Source organism: Sardina pilchardus, chromosome 19 (genome assembly GCF_963854185.1).
Source record: "Sardina pilchardus chromosome 19, fSarPil1.1, whole genome shotgun sequence".
Classification (NCBI taxonomy): domain Eukaryota; kingdom Metazoa; phylum Chordata; class Actinopteri; order Clupeiformes; family Clupeidae; genus Sardina; species Sardina pilchardus.
The window spans coordinates 18,160,070-18,185,085 of record NC_085012.1 but is presented as its reverse complement, the minus strand read 5'-3'; the positions used below and the strand labels follow the sequence as shown (position 1 = coordinate 18,185,085).

The window sequence follows — 25,016 nt, the reverse complement described above, 5'->3', positions numbered from 1 at the left end:
TAAAAAGAATCTCAAAACAGGAAATCTTTCGTTTCTTTTAATAAATCGATTCATTTTGTTTTGATGGGTTCCGGAGAGGTTCTTCGACTGGGTTTCGAACCCTGGTCGCTTGCGTACGATACCTATGCTTCAACCACATGCGCCACAACTGGATGTGAATTTCAAAAGGCTTTATTCGGCATATGTAGGCTACTTGAACGTCGCCGTAGCCTACTTGAACGTCGCCGGTTAAAATGAACAAGCCTCCGTTTTAAAATAGCTTAGGCCTACACATTTCTAAGTATTCCTAGCATGTAAATGTTGCCAAAATGTCCATCTTGTCCATCTCTTTCGTCTTCGCCTTGACGTTGACAATAATAGCCTATTCACGGAAATGCGGTCTTGTAACCGTAGCCTAATGAATTCATGAATTAATCTAAGGTTGCCTTTCGAGTAGCCTATTTCAGGTTGAATTGAAGGCTATTTCCTTCTGATAGGCCTATAGGTTTCTAAAACCATTTTCATTCATTTCAACAATGGTTTATTGAAACGTCGTTTGATTAATTTCGCCAGTCATCACTTTCATTTTAAGGATATAGGATGAACAAAGTCTATGGATTTGCTATCCAGTAGCCTAATAATTAGGCTATGTGCCACGTCCGATTTCGCAAGGCCTGGTGTAGTAGGCTACATTTAAAAACAGACAGCCGCCTGTGAGATCCATTTCATGAAGAGCATTATTGTCTTGTGCGATCATTCCCCCTCCCCCACACTCGTCTAACCAGGTCACTACATTATAGCCCATGGGTCTTCAACCGGGGGTCCGCGACCCCTAGGGGGTCCGCGGAGGTAGCCTACTGCAGGGGGTCCGCGAAAATATTTCGTCTGAAGCATTTTTTTCTCTTCCAAAAAATAACATTTCAAAGTTAACATAATGTTCAATGAAAATCGCTTCATATTCGTTTTTAAATAACACATTGTAGGCTACCCATGAATCATGCTTGTGATAATGTGATCCCTGTAACATTGTGTTACCCAATGGAACACTTCCCCCCCCGTGCGTTTTAGTTAAATAGCTTCGTTTTCAGCGGCATCTGACCATTCGACTGTTTGATTCGTTTGCTTAATGTCGGGACTGATGGACCCTGAACTTTGCGGGGTAGCCTATTTGTTCTGTGTGATGTTTTGCTTTGTTTTGGTTTTTTTTTTTAAATGAGAGTATGCGGTCTTTGCACGTCAAGGCGTTCTGCGTGAATTCATTAATCCAACGTTCTCCGCGTCATACCATCAAAATGAAACGATAACGATAATCGTGTGTGTTTGTGTTTCCTTGTGTAAGACAAGTTATATTTACACAAGATGAAGAGGCTCTGTCTGTATCAGGTTGAGCAAATGAAGCTTTGCCTGAATTTAGCTGAATTTATACCACCAGAGAGGGTTAAAGCGGAGCTTCTGACACTTGCATATTAATTCGCCAATGTGAATGTAACGGTAAACACAGCAACGTTGTATCTAAGACAGCGGCAATATAAACAAAAATTATAGTAGCAGTGGTATAAACGGGATAATCAACTCCGCGCCGTGCGTTTATAAGAAAATAATGCACTGCAATAATGCCTGCGGCGTCGGGAGCTTATTAACACTTCAAACGTACATTATTTTCCTAGAAACGCACGGCGCGTCGTTGATTATCCCTTACATATCCACCTTAGTTGACCCTTGTGACATTCATTCTATTATAGGGCGAGTTTATGCAACACTATGTAAAGAATTATCAGAAACGAGTTGTATAAAGCAGTTACCCCCCTGTTACAGTAATAATAACTTATGTTTATAATGTGTGCGTTCGTGTGTGTGCGTGCGCGTAGGCCTACGTGTATGCATGTCACTAATGACTGACGGTTCAAATGATAGGCATGATTTGAGGTGTGCCAGGTGTGGGGGTCCGTGCTCAGTCTCTCTCACAGCCAAGGGGTCCTTGGGCTGAAAAAGGTTGAAGACCCCTGTTATAGCCTATATGCGGCACTGAGCACGACACGACACTTGAGCCCGAAACTATGTCCATGTAAAAATGTGTGTGAGTGCGCGCTGAACCACGAATTAACATATTAACTTTTCTTTTCAGCAGACATCGCAAACATAAAAAGAATCTCAAAACAGGAAGTTTTTCGTTTCTTTTAATAAATCGATGCATTTTCTTTTGATGGGTTCCGGAGAGGTTCTTCGACTAGGTTTCGAACCCCGGTCGCTGGCATACGATACCTATGCATCAACCACTTGCGCCACAGCTGGATGTGAACTTCAATAGGCTTTATTCGCGAAATGTACTTGAAACGTCGCCGGTTAAAATGAACAAGCCTCCGTTTTAAAATAGCTTACACATTTCTAAGTATTCCTAGCATGTAAATGTTGCCAAAATGTCCATCTTGTCCATCTCTTTCGTCTTCGCCTTGACGTTGACAATAATAGCCTATTCACGGAAATGCGGTCTTGTAACCGTAATGAATTCATGAATTAATCTAAGGTTGCCTTTCGAGTAGCCTATTTCAGGTTGAATTGAAGGAAATAGTCCTTCTGATAGGCCTATAGGTTTCTAAAACCATTTTCATTCATTTCAACAATGGTTTATTGAAACGTCGTTTGATTAATTTCGCCAATCACTTTCATTTTAATGATTAAATGAGACGGATATGCGGAGCATTTCTCTCCCTCTCCGTTGCCCAAAACGTTGCTCTGGCATCTCTGCTGGACTGACTGAGTTATAGGCTACGTCGAGTGAGAGAGCTGTGAGGTAGGCTGTAAACATTCGAAAACTCGGGCGGTCTATGTTGCCCCCTTGCGGTTGCAGTTTTCCCGATGCTTCGGGAGTCCCGATGTGCGGGAATGAAAGGAGCATTCTCAACCCGTACCATCTGTACTGTATGTTTGCTTTGGATAAAAGCATCTGCTAAATGAGAAAATGTTATGCTTTGTGCTGCCAGATATTGAGTGGTACTACCAAGCTTCATCTGAAAATGCACTACAGATAGGAGCAGTCCAAGGTCTTTTTTCTATAGAGGAAGCATTTATTCTCCTCCAAGATACTGAACCTCACGTCTGAGAGGTCTGCCAAGTCTTTTGTTGTTGTTATGTGATTTTATATTTATGTTTTTCTTTCTATATTGGCTTTGTTTTAACCTTTGCTTAACCTTCCCTTTAAAAAAGCATTCTATTGCTATCTTGCTGAAAAATGCACTATACAAATATAGTTGTTTGAATGATTGATTGATTGATTGATTGATTGATTGATTAACAGTACATCTCACCAGAAAATGACCACATTTACTAATAATTACTTAATGCATGTTGTTTATTTGGATGAAAATAGTCTTTCCCATGCAAAAGGTATGAAATGTGGTGTTTGTGTGTGTGTGTGTGTGGGGGGGGGGGGGGTATGCATGTGTTACTCTGTGCATGTTAGAGTCAGAGGGGTAAAATCAGCACAGGCCAGTGTTGTGTGTGTGTGTGTGTGTGTGTGTGTGTGTGTGTGTGTGTGTGTGTGAGTGAGCATGCTCTTGTAAGCTTGATGCTTCGTTGTTGTGACACTGTTGTCTAAATCCTTAACTCTATAGAGCTCTGACTGCACCAAACCCTCGCCATCCACCGAAGGGGGACCTCTGCAGGCAACACAGCACGCACTGAACAAACTCAGCCACCGCTTTAAAACCACATGACACATCAGGCTTTGGTACACACTCCGTCCATGTGCATAATTATGATGTCTCTGTATGTGCACAAGAGAATTGGACCCAACTGCAAAAGAGAGTCAAAGACATGGAAGGAGGCAAACATGTTTGTTTCTTGGTCTTTTAAGGTCCCCATATTTTCTTCAAGGCAGTGCTGCCTGAAGAGCACTATAGGGTTAGGTACGGGTTAAGGTTAGGATTAGGATTAGGATTAGGTGCCTTTAAATCGACAGTGGCATCACTGCCTGGGGGCTTAAAACACCATCGAGCAAACAGACAGATGGCAAGTTTACATAGACACTTTTATTTTCCAATTAGAGTCTGATACATGGTTTAATAGGAATAGAAATGACACATGTAAACTCTGAAATAAACTTACCGATCCGATTACAACTTTAATTGGAATGAAAGGGGTGGTGTACTCTGTTCTTATTCCGATTGAACAGCCATGGATACGGTCCATCACATTGCCTGCTGAATCCTCTCAAGCAAAAGTGAAGCAGCAATTGCTATTCTGATCAAGGATTCTAAAAACGCCTGTAAGCAGCTGATCGGAATAGAGCGTAATGCACGTAAACAGGTGGCTCAATTCTTCCAAATCGGAATACTTTAGCAGGAATGACAAAAAACGGCCCGTGTTAGCCCATCTACAGACAAAGAGAGAGAGAGAGAGAGAGAGAGAGAGAAAGACAGATAGAGAGAAGATAGAGCGAGAAACAGAGAGAAAGACAGACAGAGAAGATAGAGACAGGTAAGTAAGGCAATTAGACAAGTATGAGTAAGTGAGGATTCATATTTATGAGAGTACGTGATTACCCCCCCCCCGCACACACACACACACGCACACACCCTTCCGCAGATTGGATCCCACGATGCCTCCGCCATCTCCTCCTCCCTCGCCTTCCTCCACCTCCTCCTCCTCCACTAGATGAGCCTCTATCAGCTAATACACCGATGATTTATAGATATGCTGTATAATAGATAAGCGAGCTCTGCCGCAGTGGCTGAATTATGCATACCTCTATACTATCATTAGCTGCGCTCTGGTCTTACATGCGCGCCGATGATGCTTTGTGCGAACGAGACTACGAGAGAGAGAGAGTAGAGAGAGAGAGAGATCTAGAGTAAAATAAATTGGATGGGTGCGGAAAAGCAGGGGAAGGAATAAAAACCTGTGAAAAAAGAAAATACATCCAGTGAGAGAGGGAGAGAGAGGAGAGCGAGCTATTGATCACGGAGAAGTGGGAGCCCAAGCCCTGGCGCTGATATATCACAGGCAGTGGAGGGGGTAATAACAGAATTTACATTACACACCAGGGGCTTCCACAATACACGCGGGGCTTTTGGGTCCGCGGCTCATCGTATACACCACCAGTGTCAACCGGTGTGAGATTTACACAACAGATCACCTGAGCAGATATATGGTGGGGCACCTGTATTGCCTAGCCGAGATCCCCTGGAGGATTAACCTCCCCTATCCCCAGTGAAGCACTAGTCATATGTCATACAAAGATACTTGCCTATTTAGAGGGAAATACCAGTGGGCAGGGGGGTGGGGCTGAGATCGAGAATAAAATAGAGGCCAAGGGTGTTTGAAACAGCCAGTTTGTGTTGTTTGTCCTGTTATTGAACAATTTTCAACAAAGTCTACGATGCCCATCTGGGGACACTTCACCGATTAGCATTAAGCTTTGTATCTTTAGAAAACCAGTCATGTTTGTGCATCATTCCCTCAGTTTGCCTTGAGATGGGAGAAATACGGATTTCAATGTTGGACTTCCTGCTTTCAATGATGTAAAAATAATCATTTTACATCATTGAAAGCAGGAAGTCTTATTCATGAGTTTCATTGAAAAATCCGTATTCCTTCCATCTCAAGGCAAACTGAGGGAATGATGCATGACCCTTCAAAAACATGACTGGTTTTCTAAAGATACAAAGCTTAATGCTAATCGGTGAAGTGTCCCTTTAGATGCTTTGGTAGGACAGTCAAAAAATGATATCAATGAAGGCTTGGGCACACCACACTCCACCTTTTCATTTTCCCTTACAGAAAAAAAAAAACACGCATCTAACTTTTCCTGCTGCCGAAGCAAATTTCACATACACACACACACACACACACACACAGACAGAGACAGAAACGTGTGTGCGTACACACACACACACACACACACACACACATATATACAGATACATACGCACACACACACACACCTCTGCAGAAACAGGAACTCCACGGACCGGCAATCAGCAAGGGACACCTCAGTAGTCGCTCGGCGCAACACGAGTGTTTGATGAAACAAGCGCTCTCTAGAGGAGCTGTGGAGAGCGGCTGAAAGACGTGCCATTCAGCACATTTCCCCCCCTTTTTTCCCTTTTCCTTTCTTTTCCAGGTTTTAAAAAAGAAACACATTGTCTTCAGGTAATTGCAGGCGCGGCCGTCATAGATGGTCACTGAGGAGAGAAACGCGAGCTCCACTTAAGAAGTTAGGAGTTCTTGGAACTCAATAAAAGATGCTTAGTTGCAGAGCAGGGAAAGACGAAGAAAGGGGAGAAAAAAACACATCAAGGACAAGGAGACGATTATCCATGATTTTACCTACTTAGAGACTTGTAAAATGGCAGAGATACAAAAAAAGGATTCTGCAATGGGAGAGAAATGGGTTTGATGATCACAGAGCACTGCAAGATGAGCCTCTCTGAGTACTGATGTGAGCTGACCATAGAAATGATTAAATAGTCCAACGCCGAGGAAACAGATGACTTCTCAGAGAGTATAAATGAAGCAATGCAGTTTTTGGAAATCGATTAATATTCAGTCTTGAAATATGTCATTCACATCTTCATGGAATATTAAAGCCTAAATCTATCTTAATAAATCAAGTAAAACATTTTAGTTTGTAATTGTTTTCTCAGTTCTTTATGGCTCGGCTAATACAATTATGCTTCCCAATTAAAACAAGCAGATGTAACAATCACTTAGGCTAGAAGTGATTGCCATAATTGGTCTTACAAATGAGTTTGAAAGACATTATGGGTGAACAAAAGACCAAAGATTTTTGGTTTAATTTTATTATTAAAATAAGTATAAAAATATAATTATAAAACAGCATGACTCAGCATTCAAACAACATGACTTGAGTGTGAAATTCTACACAGCAAACTCCCTTTGTACATGTCTACTTCTATGAGCTGAAATGAATCCACATCTTGACAGAATTTGTACTGTACTGTTCACAGGTACGTTGCTTCTCAAAACAAAGATATTGAATAGTATACATTATGCCCATTGCTGCAAAACATTTTATACACATACTTATTTCAAATTTAGTTTGTGATAAAACCTATTTTTATTGATTTTTTTTCTTTTCTTTTTTTTGCCATAAACATAGATAGTAACAAGACTACTATCGCTCTTCGTAGTAACAAAACACATTTTCCACATCATTGTTCACAAGGTACTCCTACAAGTCGAAGGCATCTTTACTGATTTCGAGAGAATAAGAAAAAAGAAAAGAAACACGAAAAAATTCCTTTAGAGTAGTGACTGGTTATGCTGTCAATTGTAGTGGAGTATAGTATATTCCAGTCTCCGTATTTACGATATGAGGGTGGAGTGTTGGGAGGGCGGGCCGGGTGGCGGAGCGTATTATGATTGGCTGGCCCTTCTGACTGACACAAGAGTGGACCAGTTCCGTACGGCTTATCTTCCCCTCTCCCTTCAACCCCCGGTGTTTCCGCTTCAGGCCTCTCTGTCCGTGTCCTTACCGATGTACATGTCGGCCAGTTTCCTGAACTGCGGGCCCCAGTGGCTAAGGTACTCAAAGTCCTGGTCGCCCTCGGTGGCAGCGGACTCCAGCGAGCTCAGAGACTCGGCCAGCGATCCGCTCCCCTCGTAGGCGTACGTGGCCAGCGAGTCGTACGGCGGCGCCGTGGGGTCCGAGTCGTTCTCCGCCAGCCGCCCGCCGATGAAGTCCCGGATGTCAGCGTTGTCCTTGATGGGCGAGGCGCGGCGGAATGGGAACAGCATCTCGGGGAGGATGTCGCGCCGCAGCTTGTTGGCCTCCATCACCTCGGGGTTGCGCAGCGTGCCGATGTCGAAGGCCTGCGTGTCCTCCTCGCCGCCGCCCTCGTCGTTGTAGCTGACCACGTTGTCGCGCACGTCCTCCTTGGAGATGATCAGCGGCTCCTTCTTGCGCTGGCGCCGCAGGGCGGCAAACAGCACCACGATCACTGTGCAGAGAAAGAGAGAGAGAGAGAGAGAGAGAGAGAGAGAAAGAGAGAGAGAGAGGTGATGGAGAAAATTAGAGGGGTAGCGGAAGAGGTGCAATCATGCTGAATATTTAGCCTTAACCTGAACAAAGAAGACCGGACGAGATAACAGAGAATGAACATAATATCTGTACATATGCTGATATCTTTATGTAAAATATTGCTTTGCCAATATACATGTCCAACTATTTGTCATGCCAATAAAGCACCTTTTATTTGAAAGAACGAAAGAAAGAAAGAAAGAGAAAGAAAGAGTAGAAAAAATACTGCTACAGTAGATGTTTCATCAGAGTTTCTCTAGGAAGATAGGGGGCACTAATGCAACACCAACACACTGGAAAAAAAACAACAGACAACTCCTACAGAGAGAGAGAGAGAAAGAGAGAGAGAAGAGGGGAGGAGGTAGATAACTGCCTCCACCAGCACTGTATTAAAATACTTAGGGGCTGGAGAGGAAGTGCAGGGGAGTGAGTTTCAAAAGCATGTCACGCACTTAAGATCTCGGCGAATGCGGCGGCAAGCGACGCCTCGTGATGCCTGATAGTGTCTGCATGGTGCCTGAAGCGATAACCTTGTAGTATTAAAGATTCAGCTGAGGAGGCTCTCTCTCTCTCTCACGCGCGCGCTCACACTCTCGCTTTCTGCTACACCGTCTTTCTTTGCCCGATCGTCACGTCTATCTCCGAGAGCCCCGTGTCTTAGAAAGCGAAAGCCCCCAAGTTCCCCGAGCAGCCCCCATGTACTGTTCGCACATCTCGCTGATCTGTTTTCTCGATACTCAACACATTTTCAAACACAGACAAATTCATACATATATATATATATATACACACACACACACTCACTTCCGTAACAAAAAGGCCCTCTTGCACTGGATAAGGAGATGACAGAAATATAAAGGAGGGTTTCTGCTGAAGAGCAAAGACACGCCGGCCCCTTGAGAGGTAAGTCAGTTGGTGAGACTACAGGTCAGATCTGTCAGAAGCACACACACTGCAGTATACTGGCCTGCTTTATTCTTGGAACTGTAAACTGCAAAAAGACTCTTCGCACAGTCTGCACAAAGTGTCATGCTAAATGCCAAAGTGTTTGTAGCTGAGATGGTTCTCTTTTTCATTCAAATGGCAGGAGCGTTATGAAGAGAAAAAGCCTTTTGTTTTGGTCCGTGTGGCACAATTATGTTGTTCTGATTTTTTTATGTGGTTCATTTCCGTGGTGACAGATTTATTTTGGTTCAGTTTTACTATGTACCAGTTTCCCTTCGCTGGTTTCAATACAGTTCCACACTGTATTCCACACAATATTAATTTCAGTGTGCTTCTATTTTAATGTGACACTTTCTTTATGTGAGACTTTTATCCAAAGCAATTTACAGATACTAATTGAAGGGTCCAGCCTCCCTGGAGAAACGACTTTTGTGGCAACTGTATGCTAGCCAAGTTCCTTAGCCACCGCACTCCAACCAGCACTACCACCGCTTCTGTTTATGGGGCTAGTGGTGGTAAACTACGGTAGTTTTAGGCTTTAACCTCTAACAGGTTTGTTTGTTTTCATTTTTTGATACGGTGATTAGAGTATGGCCCTGCCCTTTTTGGGTCATTGCAGCGCGCTTCAGTTTAACGGCAGTGGCCTCAGCATAAATATCAGCTTGAGACTGGCGCGAGAGAGCTGCTCCGCACTTCCCCTCCGTCCCTCCCTCATCCGCCCGCTCGTCCGACAGCGAACGCGGCCGTCCGCTTGTGCCCGCTCGCAGCTCACGCTCGCGCCGCGGCCTCTGCGTGGAGTCTCGCGGCTCTCCAGGTGCCGGCGCGCTGCCTCTCTACCTCCCACTCAGCTGTTAATTATGAAGGAGGGATGGAGACCCAGTGGGTGGAGGGGAGGGACGGAGGGAGGGCAGCGATGGAGGGATAAAGAGAGGGAGGGGGGTGAGCGTAGGAGAGCAGATCAGAGCAGAGAAAGGGAGAGGGAGGGCAGGAGAGGTGATGGCACTGCTGTTGCTCACAGCGGGGGTGGTGGTGGTGGTGGTGGTAGTGGATTGTAGGGGAGGCCAGGGCTTGAGGCTCTGTCTGCCTGCCTACTGGCCCTCCTGGTTGGGCTGGGGCTGGGACTAGGAGGGGGTGTTGTGGAGGTCAGGAGTCAGAGTGAAGGGAGAGAAGAGAGAGAAGAGAGGTGAGAGGTGGTGCCGGGGGCAAGAGAGAGGGAGTCTTTCTCCATCTTTACATATTCCGCATATTCAGTACAGTTTACTTTTCTCTCTTTCTGGCTCTCAAGTTCAAAATCAAAGCACCTATTTTAGCACAGCTATATCGTTTGTATAACGTATCACTCAAGTATCACATGACAAACAGTTTAAAAGCATAGGCGTAAAATGATACGGTATTGAGAGAAAGATCAAAAAGAACGACAGAAAGAAAGTCCATTTTTTTTCCAGATACAAGCAGGAGGGGTATTACATTTCTTGTGCTACTGTATTTCCCAACCATTAGCCATGGCTTATACATTGATTTTTGCAAAATTTCTTCAGCTATGAGGTTAATACACAGGGGCAGTTCATATGGTATTAATATGGTTTTGTTTCTTTAAACTTGCAGCACTGTCCTGCGGCTTATACACAGGAATTATACTGTACACATAGAGGACTTCCTACAAGAAGCATAACAACCACCAAGTCTATTTAATATCAAAAATCACCTGCAAGGCAACCTTTCTGCTCAAAAAAAAATCACCCGAGAGTAGTATTTCACTGGGGTTATCAAGCCTCTCCATATGTATTGTTGAATTAGGCCTCCAGAAGGATCAACTGACCCATCCCCCTCTGCACTTGTGATGGGGTTTCTAAATACCAACAAATTCTTCTTTCAAATTGCCATTCCTCTTAATTTCTGTAGCTGTTTATGGCCTGATCAGCAACATAACCAGACAAACCGCAAGACCTTGGTATGGTCACCCACAAATACCAACAAATACAAACACATTTTTTTGGTACCAGCTGGCAATAAATAGCACACATCCTCCAGTCATTCCTTTTCATTTCTGAGGTCATTTATGATCCAATAACTGGACAAAACAGAAAAACGTACAGTAATGCAGACCCCAACAGATACCAATAAATACCAACTGAAACCAATACATTCTTCAGCCATTCCTCTTTGTTGCCGTTTCCATTTATGATCCAATCAGCAACATGTCACACTTCTCAGAGTCAATTTAGGTTACAACATAACCCCAGGCAGTCTTTGAGTGCCTCAGCCCATTGGCTTGCCTTTTCAGCAACCTGAGGTAACAGTTTTACAGTTCTTTTCGTCCTTGAAAACCAAAATCCAACAGAAGTGTTGTAGCTGACTTTGCTATAAAGCCTCTGGCACCTATCTCCACTGATCTTGTGTGCACTTGCCAGCCACATCCCCTTACTCATGCTACCAGATCTGCATAGTTCTTCCTTTCAAAGGCTTCCTCCATCCCATCTTCAAAGGGAATAGTTAGTCTCAATAAAGTAGACGATGCACTCGCTCTCCGAATACAACACAAAGTCTGATCTCCAAGCAGTCACAACAATACACTGAGGAACAGTGCAGTTGTCTTTCAACCTCCACCGGGAGTTTCCTCCGATCCTCTGCTTCGTCCCATCTTCCTGTATTGCTTGTGTTTGCCTCATGGCCACAATTCTGTCCCTCTCCCACAAACAAGAGTCTAATGTCCTTGTCATTCTCCGGGGAAAGTTCACCTCAACTCTCTTGTTCTGTAGCGAACCGGCCAGTGATTCACTGCATCTCTGCCGTCTTTGTTTTCTTTCTTTCTTTTCTTTCTTTCTTTCATTCTTTCTTTCTTTCTTTCTGTTCCATGTCAGCGTTTCCCTCCCACTCCAAATGAGGGTGGGGTGGTGTGGTGTGGTGTGGTGTGGGGTGGGGGTTGCGGGGATCTGGGGTGTCTGACAGGTGGAGACAGCGGGATAATGAGTATGATGCCATGACACCTCGATCGGGGGGTGTGACGGTGGGCTTCAGCCTAGGGGCTGGTCTAACTAACCTCTCGCGCACACACACACACACACACACACACTCCTGTGCATGACAGGTGCAGGGAAGGAGAGTGGGAGGTAGACCTGGACAGTCAATACCTCATTTGCTATCACAGGGTCAGTGCTGGACTTCAGTCAGGGGAGTATGTGTGTGAGAGAGAGAGAGAGAGAGAGAGAGAGAGAGAGAGAGAGAGAGAGAGAGAGAGAGAGAGAGAGAGAGAGAAAGAGAGAGAGAGAGAGAGAGAGAGAGAGATATGAAGCAATGGGATGGTCATGGTCTGGACAGAGGGTCAATAGTGGAAGGTTGTTCAGTGCTTTTTATAAAAGAGTATCATTTATTGACAACAGATTCTGTATCACAGGATGCACACAGACATACTGTACACACAAACATAATTTCCCTCCCAAATGCCAACTAGGACACACATACATAAACAACACACACCTGCACCCACAGTTCCGCACAAAGACAGGTACACAGCATGTTTTAGACATAGTCTACAACACAGATACAGAGCCTACTCAGTATTCAGTGCAGATGCTTCTGACTCATTCACTCTCACATTCTGCACATAAAAAAAAATAACACAGACAAACACACACACACACACACACACACACACACACGAATATACACGTCCGTGCGCACACACACACACACACACACACACACACACACACACACTGTGTGCTGGATGATTAGCTACAGGTACAATGTGGTTATTCTTGGTCAGAAAGGTGCATTCAGCAGCTGTTTTGCACATCCCATAATTTATTGATATGCCCTTGAACATAAGCACAACACAGTTCTGCATATCTTTCCTTTTCTCCCTCTCACTTCTGCTTTGAAAAGGAAAGCTAACTCCAGCTGTTCGGGACTGGCAGTGGTTACGTATTGTGCACCAGAGGCAATATGTCAGGAGGCTGGGAAAACTGCCGGCGACCTACTTTGACCAGGCGAAAAGGGCCATTTAAAAAAGAGAAAGAAAAAAAAGAATGCATTGTACATTTAATAATGTACGATGTTGCAGTTCTGCTAGGCTTTCTTGTGTGTGTGTGTGTATGTGTGTGTGTGTGTTGTGTAGTCTTTGTGTGTGTGTTTCGTGGCTATGAGGCACCTTTAAGTGATCTTACGACCAGTCGACCTATTTTATGTCTTGATTGTGTAGAACAAAACAAGCAGCAAGTGAAGAGGTAAATGGAACAAACAGCGGGCAAAGGAAAACCGTTCGAACCACTTCAAGTACTTAGCAAGACAAGCACACACATGGACACATAAGACAGACATACACACACAATGTCCAACAGCGAGAGCTTTCCTACAGGCTGACTAGATTAACTTCAGTATTTTCACAGTCGCTAACTTGCTTTTGTTCAATCTGTACCCACATTTCCAAAACTTTACATACAATTTGTGCAAAAACAATACCTTGATCACAAGGTGAATATGCAGGGGCGTGTCTGACCTATGTGTATGTCTATGTCCCTTTCATTTTATTGTATATTCTGCCCAATGTTTCCTATGATTCTACCATTTTCCTCATAACTTCATCACTACAACTTAACAAATGATGGTGTCGTTGTGTTGTCCTTTGTGCTTTAGTAACATGGCGACACGCCTGGCCGGGCTGATAGAGCAGCTGTGAGTTAGCATCGCTAACATGTGAGTGAGTGTGACTGGGGGGCGCGTTGGAGGGTTTACTCACTGAGCAGGATGATGATGCAGAGCAGGATGGCCACCAGGGCGCCGGTGCTGAGGCCGGCCGACAGCAGCAGGGCCTCGGTGCTGCACGACTGGACGTTCCCGCGGCTGTCGCACGCGCACACGCGCACCGTCAGCGTGCTGGTGCTGCTCTGGATGGGGTAGTCGTTGTCCGAGATGACCACCGGGAGCGTGTACGAGCTCGTCTCCCGCCGACTGAAGCCGCCGCGACGCGTCAAGATGCGTGCTGTGTTGTCTGGATGGAGGAGAGAAGGATGCCCCATTTTCACTACAATTCCCAGAATGCATTTTTTAATATTTTTGTTTTTATCAACAATGCATTTGTTTTGTTGTGGTAGATACAGTATAAATAGATACTCTCTTATTCATTTTTACATTTACATGAGGATTTATTCAGTGGGACTTTATAATTAGTTGTGGGGTAACATACTTTATTTCAAGTAGCTTTAGGCAAAATGTACATTATAAAGCTGAAGAATTTAATATGCCGCACTCCCTATAGCCTACTGTTTTGATAGTAAGGGCCTCTTTAGAAGATCTACACTAGTAAATGCATACAATTTAATGGGCTGATGCAACCACAGAGGGTCATATAAAATTCAGCATTTAATCTTAGAGTTGTATTTGTTTAATGTTGTTGTGGTAGTGTTACCTTCATTGTCTACAATAGTGAAGTTGGGGTTGATGGTGCTGAGACTGAACACAAACTTGTGACCGACCAGAGGCTCATCAGTGTCCACAGCACTTATGGTCTGGATCAGCTGAGAGAGAGAGAGAGAGAGAGAGAGAGAGAGAGAGAGAGAGCACAGAGAGAGGGCACAGCACAGAGGAACATTATAGATAGATGTTTTTATGACATACTGTAGTAAAGGACAATGCATTTAAACATCCTTTAGTCATCTTCATTTAATGCAATAAAGAAGCAACTGAATCACTACAACATGAACAAACCATGCACAGTATACTGTACTAGTCATTACTACATGAGCAAACCATACACGGTATTGTACATGCCAAAGCTAATGGCTTCCAAAGCACCCCATGACAATTGCAACACGACAGTTAATGCAGCAGCACCAAACCATATTACAATACTGCGAGCATACGTTAATGGTATAGCCATGTTAAGTTGTGCATTGCATTAATGCTATTCAAGGGGTATTTAACACACAGTGGAATGACGTCAACAGGGTTTATAAATAGCCTACATGAATACATTGTGCTAGATAGTTGGTGTAAAGTATGTATGAGTATTACCTGCCCAGCTTTCACATTCTCACAGACAAAGGTCTCGTAAAACATAGCGAACTCAGGAGCGTTATCGTTGATGTCCATGACTTTGATGAACACGGGGACTCGTGTAATCTGACCAGCGTTATCTACAATAGAGCACAGATGTAAAAAAAAAAAACAACGTCAAGGCCACATACAGTAGAGCACTGCAACCATTCACCTGTTTCACACGCCAGTCCATGCCCATTTACAACAGCCAGGGCAACTGAAGCCAAATCCCCTGTTAAACAGCACTCATTTATTTATGAGGGGAGAGCTAATTTGTGCCATATTAAGCCGAATGGCTTGAAGCAAAAATATTATTTAAAGGTGTAATTAGGTCAGACAGAGCAGTGATGATCTCAGTGGTTGATCATGGGACCCCTGCTATCCACAGAGGGGACCATGAGAATGTAGTGCATTCATTTAGCCCTTTTCAATATATGCTGATTGACAGAGTCTGATTCACTATCCATAAATTGGTGCACCCATGTTTTTTTTTTTTTTTTTAGAAAACAACAAACACACTGGTCCATGTTTTTATCTGACGTCAATGTGACGATATCTTTGAATAGGGTACGTTTGTGCTGGTTAGTTGTAGCTTCACCCTATTTTCTTGATAGCAGACGTACCTAGTGAGTATGACCTTGTTAGAAATGATTACTTGGGTCATGTGTCAATTGGTTTACATATAAGTGTGCATGTTATTGACAAGTGACCTACTGAATAAAACTAAATGATTATGAAACAATTTTTGATTTTCACACACAAAGACATGCAGACCACCCCTACCATTTCTGATCACAGGGTTGACAAGGGTGGCCCTGACATACTGACAGTCACTTTGGTTAGTGAAAATGTCCCTGTAATGTTAGGTATTCATGAAGAAATCTATGTTATGTATTAGACTTACCATCAAGCCATGGCCTGATATTAAACTACTGATTTATAAATACTATCACTGTACTCACTTGGGCTTATCTTGGGAGAACCAAACTCTACAGGAAACACACACAAAAACATCTCTCAGTCATCCCAAATTGATTGAACAAGAAAGAAGCACAACTACACCACACATTTGGAGTAACCACCGTCATCAATTACAGCTTTTAAAACTAAATTCGTGCAGTGTTTCATCGGGTCAAACAAGCTGATGGAAGCCTTGGCTGAAGTGGCTGCACCCACTTCCACCCTCACAAGCAGGCTGGGCTCATTGCATTGCACCATTACGTGGGTTTGGGCTGTGTCCCCACACATTGACCCACAGACAACAGGACATTGTGGATGCTGATGGCATATAGAGGGGGATAGTGCACTGCTTGGATATGCTGAGCTCCACAGAACACAAGGAACAAATGGGCAGACTGCAACACTGAACCTCGCTTCACAAGAGTGACATGGCCATGTTACAAACAAGTTAAAGGACATGTTATCGCAGCTTAAAAAGGCTTACATAACAATGTCATAACCATAACTTAACAATATAATACCAGATTCCATATGACAGGGGAAGTCCAATGATTCATATTACATTCACTCTTAACTGTCAGTTCTCCAAATGTCACAACCATGACAACTGCATACTATAATACTGTCATGCCAATTATTGATTATGGTGACTTGAGTCCATCAGACCAGATATTGATTGTTATAACTATTTCTAACTAGCAAAAGCCATCTGCCCATGAACAAACTATATGCCATGGTCATATCAGTCCTCTGAAGCAGGGCCCAGGTAGAGTGTTACCAGGCAGGGCAATCTGAGAGACAGCTTATGAGGACGGGTATCGCTTACTGATCTCCGACGCAGCCACCGAGATATTGTGCCACTTGTTGAGCTCGCGGTCCAGGGGCTGCAGGGTGAAGATGGTGCCGTTGATGGGGTCGATGTTGAAGAGGCGCTCCAGGTCCGTGTACCTGTCGATGGTGTATCTAGTGGAGAGGACACAGGGAAAAAAAAACAAAAAAAAAAACAAGGAGAGTCAGGGAGCCACCGTGGCATTATTTTTAGGTGAGTCATTTAATGGGCGCGCTCTTATCTGGAAGCCCATCTGAGCGGAGAGTACAGATCTTTGTCGCGCGTTCCCCGGGGAAAGCGGGCCCTTGACCCCAGCGCCGGTATTACAACCGTGCCCCCGGCCACCCGAGGCAGTTGATGGATGCAAAAGCGCAGGCCGTAAGCCGTAAGCCGCTGGCGGGCGAGGAGGTGCCGTACAGCACGCAGCGGAGAACAAGCGCCGGCGCGCCAAAGAGGAAGCTCTTGCACTCTCTTTATTAATGACTAGAAAGCACCGCATCAGGCGGGCAGCGGGCCAAACACACACTCTCCTCCCGGGATACGTGTGTGTGCCTGCTTCCACACACGCACACACACACACACACACACACACACACACACACACACACACACACACACACGCATACAAAAAAAACGCTTGTGTAGTGCTCCGAGTCATCAATATTTACAAGTTAATGTATATTGACCTGAGTCTTTTGGCAGCGTTGGGTTGTTAAACAGTGTTTCAGCGAGTCTGTAAATTCCCTTAATGAATTGAAAGGCATCGCATGCTATGGCGGAATTATGAAAATTAAAGCGTGGTCAGGCAAAGAGGGGAGGGGAGGGAAAAAAGAACCGGGGAAGGAAAAAAAAAACACCATGGCGGAGTTTAAACAAGAAAAAAAAACATGGCCGCCACCGTCTGCCCTGGCCCTCTTTCATGTGCTTCCTCCAGGGCCCTCGTCAGATGTACTCAGTATGCTGCTTCTCTCTCTCTCTCTCTCTCTCTCTCTCTCTCTCTCTCTCTCTCTCTCTCTCTCTCTCTCTCTCTCTCTCTCTCTCTCTCTCTCTCTCTCTCTCTCTCTCTCTCTCTCTCATGCGCGCGCCTGCTCTCCGCTGCCTTTGTGTCCGAGTGGCCTTTGATCGAAGGAGTGGCAGACACGTCCAAGGCCCCTTCTGTTACGGATGCTGGCCATATAAATGGGAACCACTCTGCTGTTGATGACGGGGCTCCTGTGACTCTCTGAGAGTGTGTGTGTGAGTGTGTGTGTGTTTGTGTTGAGATATGAGAGTGTATATGTGTGTGTGTATATGTGTGTGTTTGTGTGAGATGTATGTATGACCGTGTGTGTGCGTTTGTGTATATGTGTGTGTGTGTGTGTGTGTGTGTGTGTGTGTGTGTGTGTGTGCGTGTGCGGAAGGAGGCTGACATTCCTTGGGCTCTGGTGATTAGATCCATTTGCAGGAGCGGACTGCAGAGGGAGTGAAACATCCCTTTATCGTCTGAGCTAGGGGTGGTGCTGTCTGGACGCCATAAATCACTCATATTTGCCCTCATTAATCACTGTCTGGACTCACGTGTGCCTGACATTTAAACACAGACAACAGCCACGCATCAGCGACGCCCCACGCCAAATCTCCCAAACGCGGCCTGACAGCCAGAGCTGATGGGACACAGAACTGGCCCTGTGTGTGTGTGTGTGTGTGTGTGTGTGTGTGTGTGTGTGTGTGTGTGTGTGTGTGTGTGTGTGTGTCTGTCTCTCTGGATAAGTCCCTGTGAGCGAGTGAGTAAGTGAATGAGTGAGTGTATGTGCATTTGTATTTGTGTGTATGTGTGTGAGTATGTGTGTGTGTCTGTGTGTGTTATGGTGAGTGCCTGTGAGTAAGTGAGTTTGTTTGCAGTTTGTGTGTGTGTGTGTGTGTGTGTGTGTGTGTGCATAGACAGTGGGGTACAAAGGATCTCTCTCTCTCTCTCTCTCTCTCTCTCAAAACATCCCTCACCCTCTCTTTGTATTCATTTCTATCCCCCTATCTAACCCTCTCCACATCTCTCCCTCCCTCCCTCCCTGCCTCACTCCCTCTCTCTCGCTCTCTCTCCCTCCCTCCCACTCTCTCTATCACTGGTTGTGTTAGGGCAGCACTAGCAGTAGCAGTAGCCGCAGTAGCAGCAGCAGCAGCAGTGGTCTGTGTGTGAGCTTTAAAGGGGAGGGCAGTAAGCAGTAAACAGTGTGTGTATTGAGTGTGCTGATGCGCGGACTTCCGCTGGGAGATCGCCGACTGAGACCCCATGAATAATTTGCTCTCCCTTTCCTCTCTCCTGACTCTCTCAGGCAGGTGCCGAGGAGTATGTAGGGAAAAGTGTGTGAGTGTGTGTGTGTGTGTGTGTGTGTGTGTGTGTGAGACTGTTTCTTTCTCTCTCTCTCTCTCTCTCTCTCTCTCTCTCTCTCTCTCTCTCTCTCTCTCTCTCTCTCTCTCTCTCTCTCTCTCAGTATCAGTCTTTGTATATTTATCAATCTGTCTGTCAAGGTGTGTGTTGGCTTTCGAGTGTTTGCTTTTGGACTATTCATCCCTCCGCTTCAGCTTTGTTGTTCCAGCTTTTTTTCCCCACACCTATTGTCTAGTCTTTTGAAAGCGGAAATAAAATACATTTACACTTCAAAAGCCTGGCACTTCTTCAATCGATAACGCTGTTCTACCAGCCACCGAATAGCAAGCGCCTGTATCAAATTTCAGTTGGGAAAAAAAACAAACAAACAAACGACACCAGCAAACGGAGTGGTGGTGGAAAAATAAAAACAAGATTAAATAAATCTCCCGTCTTCTTCTCGCAAACAAGGGGCACCAGAAACTAAAAAAAAAACAACAAAAAAACGAAGAGCCGGTAAGCTCCTCACCTGACGGGGTGGTTGTCGGCGTCGGGGTCTCGGGCGGTGACGGAGCCGATGGAGCTGCCCGCGGGCGTGTCCTCCTGCACCTCGATGATGTAGGGGTTGCGCGTGAAGAGCGGCGGCTCGTCGGCGTCCTTGACGGACACGTGCACGGTGGCCCGGTCGGTGAACGGGCCCAGGTGGAGGAAGCGCGGGTCCAGCTCGGTGTTGGTCACGTCCACCTTCAGCTGGTACTGCCGCTTGGTCTCGTAGTCCAGAGGCTGCAGCCGGCCCGCCGGACGGAGAGAGGGAGAGAGGGAGAGAGGGAGAGAGGGAGAGAGGGAGAGTGGGCAAGGGAGCAAGGGAGCAAAGGAGGGTAGAGAGGGAGGAATGTTGAAAAGAGAGACGAAACTTCAAGTCAAGTTTTTTTTCATTATTTGTGATGGAGTGTTATCACATATATATACACACACGTACACATGTACATGCATACACACATTCACGCACACACACAAACACACACACACACTCCACTCCACTCATCTCTCTCCTCTCTCTCTCTCTCTCTCTCTCTCTCTCTCTCTCTCTCTCTCTCTCACACACACACACACACACACACACACTCTCTTACACTTGCACATGCAGTATCAAGTCTAAATTCAAGTAGGAACACTCTATTATAAAAAAAAGCACTTACAAAGGCCAATACTCTCTCTTCCTTTCTCTCACTCCTCACTCTCTCACACACACACACATACACACACACACACACACACACACATCTTTGCTGGATTTGCTTTCTTATGGCATGAGGTATTGGGTATGTGAGCCATTCTCTCTCTATTCTTTAGGACCCTGGGACTTTGTAAAAGGCTGGAGCTCATGGCCGGCGTCCAGCAGGTCTCTTTAAACACAGCCCCTGGGCTAATTAAAGTGCTTGAACTTTTTATCACGTTGCGTCTCCCTTATTGAAAATAAAAAGTAGCGCCGATTATACCGGAAATTTCTTAATTTAAAGCCCCTTTTGTGCATTCACAATCACCCTGCTCCTAATACCTGCGATATTAAGGGGGCTGTTAAAGATTCAAGGTGCAATCTTTTACCCCGGGCCCATTGAGGCAGACACCCGCGTATCCGTTTCTTAGTGCTATCTTTACGGGGGGATATTTGCATAATTGCCTGTGGCTTTTTAAAGCCCGCCGTAAAGGAGACACTAGGCAGGGTTCAGCAAGGCTCTTTCTCCACTGAATGCATATGGGGGACCGCTGAGGCTCCTCACGGGAAAATGAGTCGAATGGACTTAAGCACCTTTGTGCTGGTAATAGGACCCGAGGCCTTCGATTTGAGGATTACCGCTCGTATTCAGCTCGGAGGTACGCTGATGGTAGGTTCGCCATATTTTAATACAGTATGTGTGTGTGAGTGTGTGTGATGGCAGATTGATGGGAGTGTGCGCATTTGAGTCTCTGTGTGACTGTGGGTTGTAGTGATGGTGTGTGTGTGTGTGTGTGTGTGTGTGTGTGTGTGTGTGTGTGTGTGTGTGTGTGTGTGTGCATATGTGTGTGTGTTAGAGAGAGATCGTGTGCATGAATATGGACATGAGTGTTTATGTGTGTGTGTGTGTGTGTGTGTGTACTATGTGTACCTGTGTGTGTGTGTGTGTACTGTATGTGTGTGTGTAGGTGTCTCTACGCACAGCGGGAGTGTTAGACATCTTGAAAAGAGAGCCCTCCCGCCACAGTGTTCTCACCTTCTTCACTGTAATAACGGCCTCTTGCGTGGCGCCGTCCGTGAACACATCGAACATGTCACTCCCGTCGTGCCCGTTGCGCCTGTCATCGCCAACGATCCGGTAGCGCATCTCGGCGTTCTTCCCGATGTCCGCATCGTTGGCTTTCACTCGTCCCACCTGAGCTCCCACCTTCGCCGACTCCGGCACCTCCAGACGGTAGCCAGCTTCAGAGAGAGAGAGAGAGAGAGAGAGAGAGAGAGAGAGAGAGAGAGAGAGAGAGAGAGAGAGAGAGAGAAGAGGGGGGAGATGATGAAACGGTCAGGTGTGAACACGGAGGGGACTTTGTTTCTCCAACTGGCGGCGTGTTGAGAGCTTTTCTGTGTGTTTTGTTGTGAGAGCATCCCTCCCAACCTCGCTTATCCCGGGAGACAACCTAAGCTCTGTTTCTCTCTCTCTCTCTCTCTTTCTCTCTTGTTCTCTCTCTATTTCTTACCCTCTCCCTCTCTCACTCTATCTCTCTCTCTCTTTCCTTCTCTCTATGTCTCACTCTCTCCATTTGTTTATTGTTTAATAGAATTTCAGCTTCAATGAGCCATTTCAGGCCGCTCTCGGAAACAGTGTCTGATGTCTGACGCTTATTGGCAGGGAAAGCCAAGTGGAGAGAAAGGGATTAGTTATCACCCTGAGTGACGCCACTCCTGCTCCCTCTGCCGACACAGCCCGAGTTTCAACCTGCTCTCTCTCTCTCTCTCTCTCTCTCTCTCTCTCTCTCTCTCTCATGCTCTGTCTCAGTGGCAGCAGTCCCCCTGGGACACTGTTGTGGGGTAGTGTGTGTGTGTGTGTGTGTGTGTGTGTGTGTGTGTGTGTGTGTGTATGTGTGTGTGTGTGTGTGTGTGTGTGTGTGTGTGTGTGTGTGTGTGTGTGTGTGTGTGTGTGTGGGAAGGATGGATGAGGATTGCACACGCTGTGCTGTTTACATTTACCAAAGCTCCCCAATTAACATGTAACTCGAATCACTGAGCTTCTGATGTTTTCATTTTTCCTTGATATCGCTCTCAAAAGGGTCATTCCACTGAATGCCGCAGAAAATGCTGTTGCTTTTTTTTTTACCCACGATAAAAGAATTAGGACGGCATGAATACAGATGTATGGTGTGACATTCAAGGTTACCAACACCAAAATGACTCATTTTACAACAACCTTGAGCCAAAATGATGCCAATGTTTTCCGCCGGCCATTTTAATTGACATAACTGACAGATAGGGATGAAGAGTTTACTGACAAACCCTCACATAATATAGACAATATGGGCAGTTCTAACAACCATACTACCCACAGTCTTCTTTTATCCTTTCTTCCTTTTAACATCCCATGAGGAATTGTTGAAGCAAAGCATTCAGGGAAATGTGTGGTTTATAGCCCATTCTACTAGTGACAGAGTGCATTAAAGCACACCCCCATCCCTGAGGAAGAACAGCACATGAGTCGGAGCCGGTAACCCAGCCAAGCATTCACTAAACCCTCGCCGTGTAATGTGCCTGTTGCCATCACATTCGACGTAAGTCAAAGAGACTCTAAATACCAACAGCACTTATGTGCATTTCTCATGACAAATGGATCTAGCTGGGTTTCAGTGGCAGGGTTTCGCCGTGCAAATGAAATGAGCTCTAAGTGCCATAAGAAACAACAACCAATTTAAGAGCATCTGCTTGTATATTTCCATAAACATGGCAGGCCATTGGGTTTAGGTGGGGAACAGAAGCTGCGCTCCCTCCAGCCATTTGGTGGAATGAGCATCTCTGGTTGTTTGCCTTCCCTAATCGCCCAGGAAGAAGGAGAATAGGGAGGAGGAGAGAGGGGAAAAGAAAGAAAGACAGACACAGATAGAGAAAGAGAGAGAGAGAGAGAGAGAGAGAGAGAGAGAGAGAGAGAGAGAGAGAGAGAGCAAGAGAGAGAGAGAGGGGGGGTGTGGGAGGATGGGGAGGGGATGAGGCCACTTACTTTGGAGGAATCGAGGGGGGCTGTTATTGACGTCCAGCAGGGTGACATTAATGGTGGTGGTCCCAGACAAACCCCCCATCTGGCCGGCCATGTCCTTGGCCTGGATCACCACCTGGTACTTCTCCCGGTTCTCCCTTTGCATGTCGGGCAGGGAGGTCCGGATGACACCTGGAAGCAACCACTGAAGTTATCACACAAGCGTGGAGATCTCCAAATGACCTTGGCCCTACATGTCCATGATATGTGTATGTGTGCAATACGGTGGGGACCAGAAACAGCATTTCTTTTCAGTATTGAAGATTGACAAATAATAGGAACCTGAAGATGATTCTTGACATAATAAGTTGCTAAGTAGGTGGACTTAATGTGAACAAATAGATGCCAATATATGACGGTGGTTTAAATGAAGGGGCTAAAACAGCAACACATTCTGCACATTTGAATCTCCAAGTGCTCAGCGTTTCCTAGCATATGCAAAGTCATGACCGCAGCTGTACTCTTCATATAGAGTCCTCAATTGATACTGTACATGCAATTGAAAACAACATTGTTTTGCATTGTGTTTCACTGCGGTGATGGAGGACAAGATTGTTGACGGTGGAGAGCCACCCGTGGCTGAAAGGAGAGGAGGCGTGGATGGGCATGGAGGAGCTGGCCGTGTGGGGGTGGAGTGATGATGGTGGTGGTGGTGTTGCCGTTGGAGATGAACATTTCTCTTGCCTCAGTGCATCAGAATGATGGCTATTGTGAGGCGGGCGGCGGTGGAGCCACAGTGGGCCACTCAGCTGCGCTAGGCCCCTCTTACACTCGCACACTCTTTGTGCTGAGGGCCTGACGTCAAAGTGGGGAAATGAAAGGAAGCGTGTTGTTGTTGTGCGGTGCTTGAAAATGTAAGTACAGCATAATGCATGTTGTTGTGCAAAGATACACTCAACAATAACATGCGTACAAAAATACAGGTAACAGAGTGCCTGTGTGTGTGTGTGTGTGACATGAGAGTGCATTGCTTGTTCTAATGCAAGCCTACCCCACACCGACACACAAACACATTCACACTCCAAGCTCGTTGTGTTTGGCCTGAGGTGAAATACCCATATATCAAGTCGGAGTTTATTTGAAGAAAACACCCCCCCACACCCTTTGTTTTTTTTGCACCTTCTCTTCCCCCTTCTAACACAAATACACGTGCAGGCAGATTCTCACCAGTGTTGGCATCAATAGAGAAATATGGCTGCCCCTCTAGTATACTGTAGACCAACTTGGCACTGTTCCCATAGTCCTCATCATCGGCATCTGTGGCTGTAACCTGGATCACACTCGTACCTACAGAGAGAGCCAGCGGAGGAGAGGAGAGGGAGAGGGAGAGAGAGAGAGAGAGAGAGAGAGAGAGAGAGAGAGAGAGAGAGAGAGAGAGAGAGAGAGAGAGAGAGAGAGGTGTTGAGAAAAAAAAGAAAGCTTTTCATAAGCAGCAGGCTTTGAACGACCACCATGTTTACAAAACACTTCTTCATTTCTCTTCCAATAATCTTTCCATTAGATCATTCTATTCTGTCGTTGTCGAGGTGTCAACATTCTAATATTGACCAAACAGAGGCCTGGTGATATTTTTAGTCTGGTATTTACTCCCTAATACATCATTTGGGTAAA

General features: G+C 45.5%; 1 protein-coding gene across 1 annotated transcript in view; it reads right to left on the bottom strand.

Annotated features, from left to right (window-relative positions):
* Nucleotides 1–6,756: 6,756 nt before the first annotated feature.
* LOC134065772 (cadherin-9-like) overlaps nt 6,757–25,016 on the bottom strand; it is a 39,210-nt gene continuing 20,950 nt past the window's right edge. The window contains exons 3-11 of the mRNA XM_062520848.1: nt 24,573–24,692; nt 21,387–21,592; nt 19,664–19,917; nt 16,788–16,924; nt 15,964–15,990; nt 14,978–15,099; nt 14,373–14,481; nt 13,704–13,955; nt 6,757–7,940 (exon numbers count right to left, since the gene is read on the bottom strand). Of these exons, the coding sequence (XP_062376832.1) occupies nt 7,450–7,940; nt 13,704–13,955; nt 14,373–14,481; nt 14,978–15,099; nt 15,964–15,990; nt 16,788–16,924; nt 19,664–19,917; nt 21,387–21,592; nt 24,573–24,692 (1,718 nt within the window). The 3' untranslated portion in view covers nt 6,757–7,449. The remainder of the gene's footprint in view (nt 7,941–13,703; nt 13,956–14,372; nt 14,482–14,977; nt 15,100–15,963; nt 15,991–16,787; nt 16,925–19,663; nt 19,918–21,386; nt 21,593–24,572; nt 24,693–25,016) is intronic.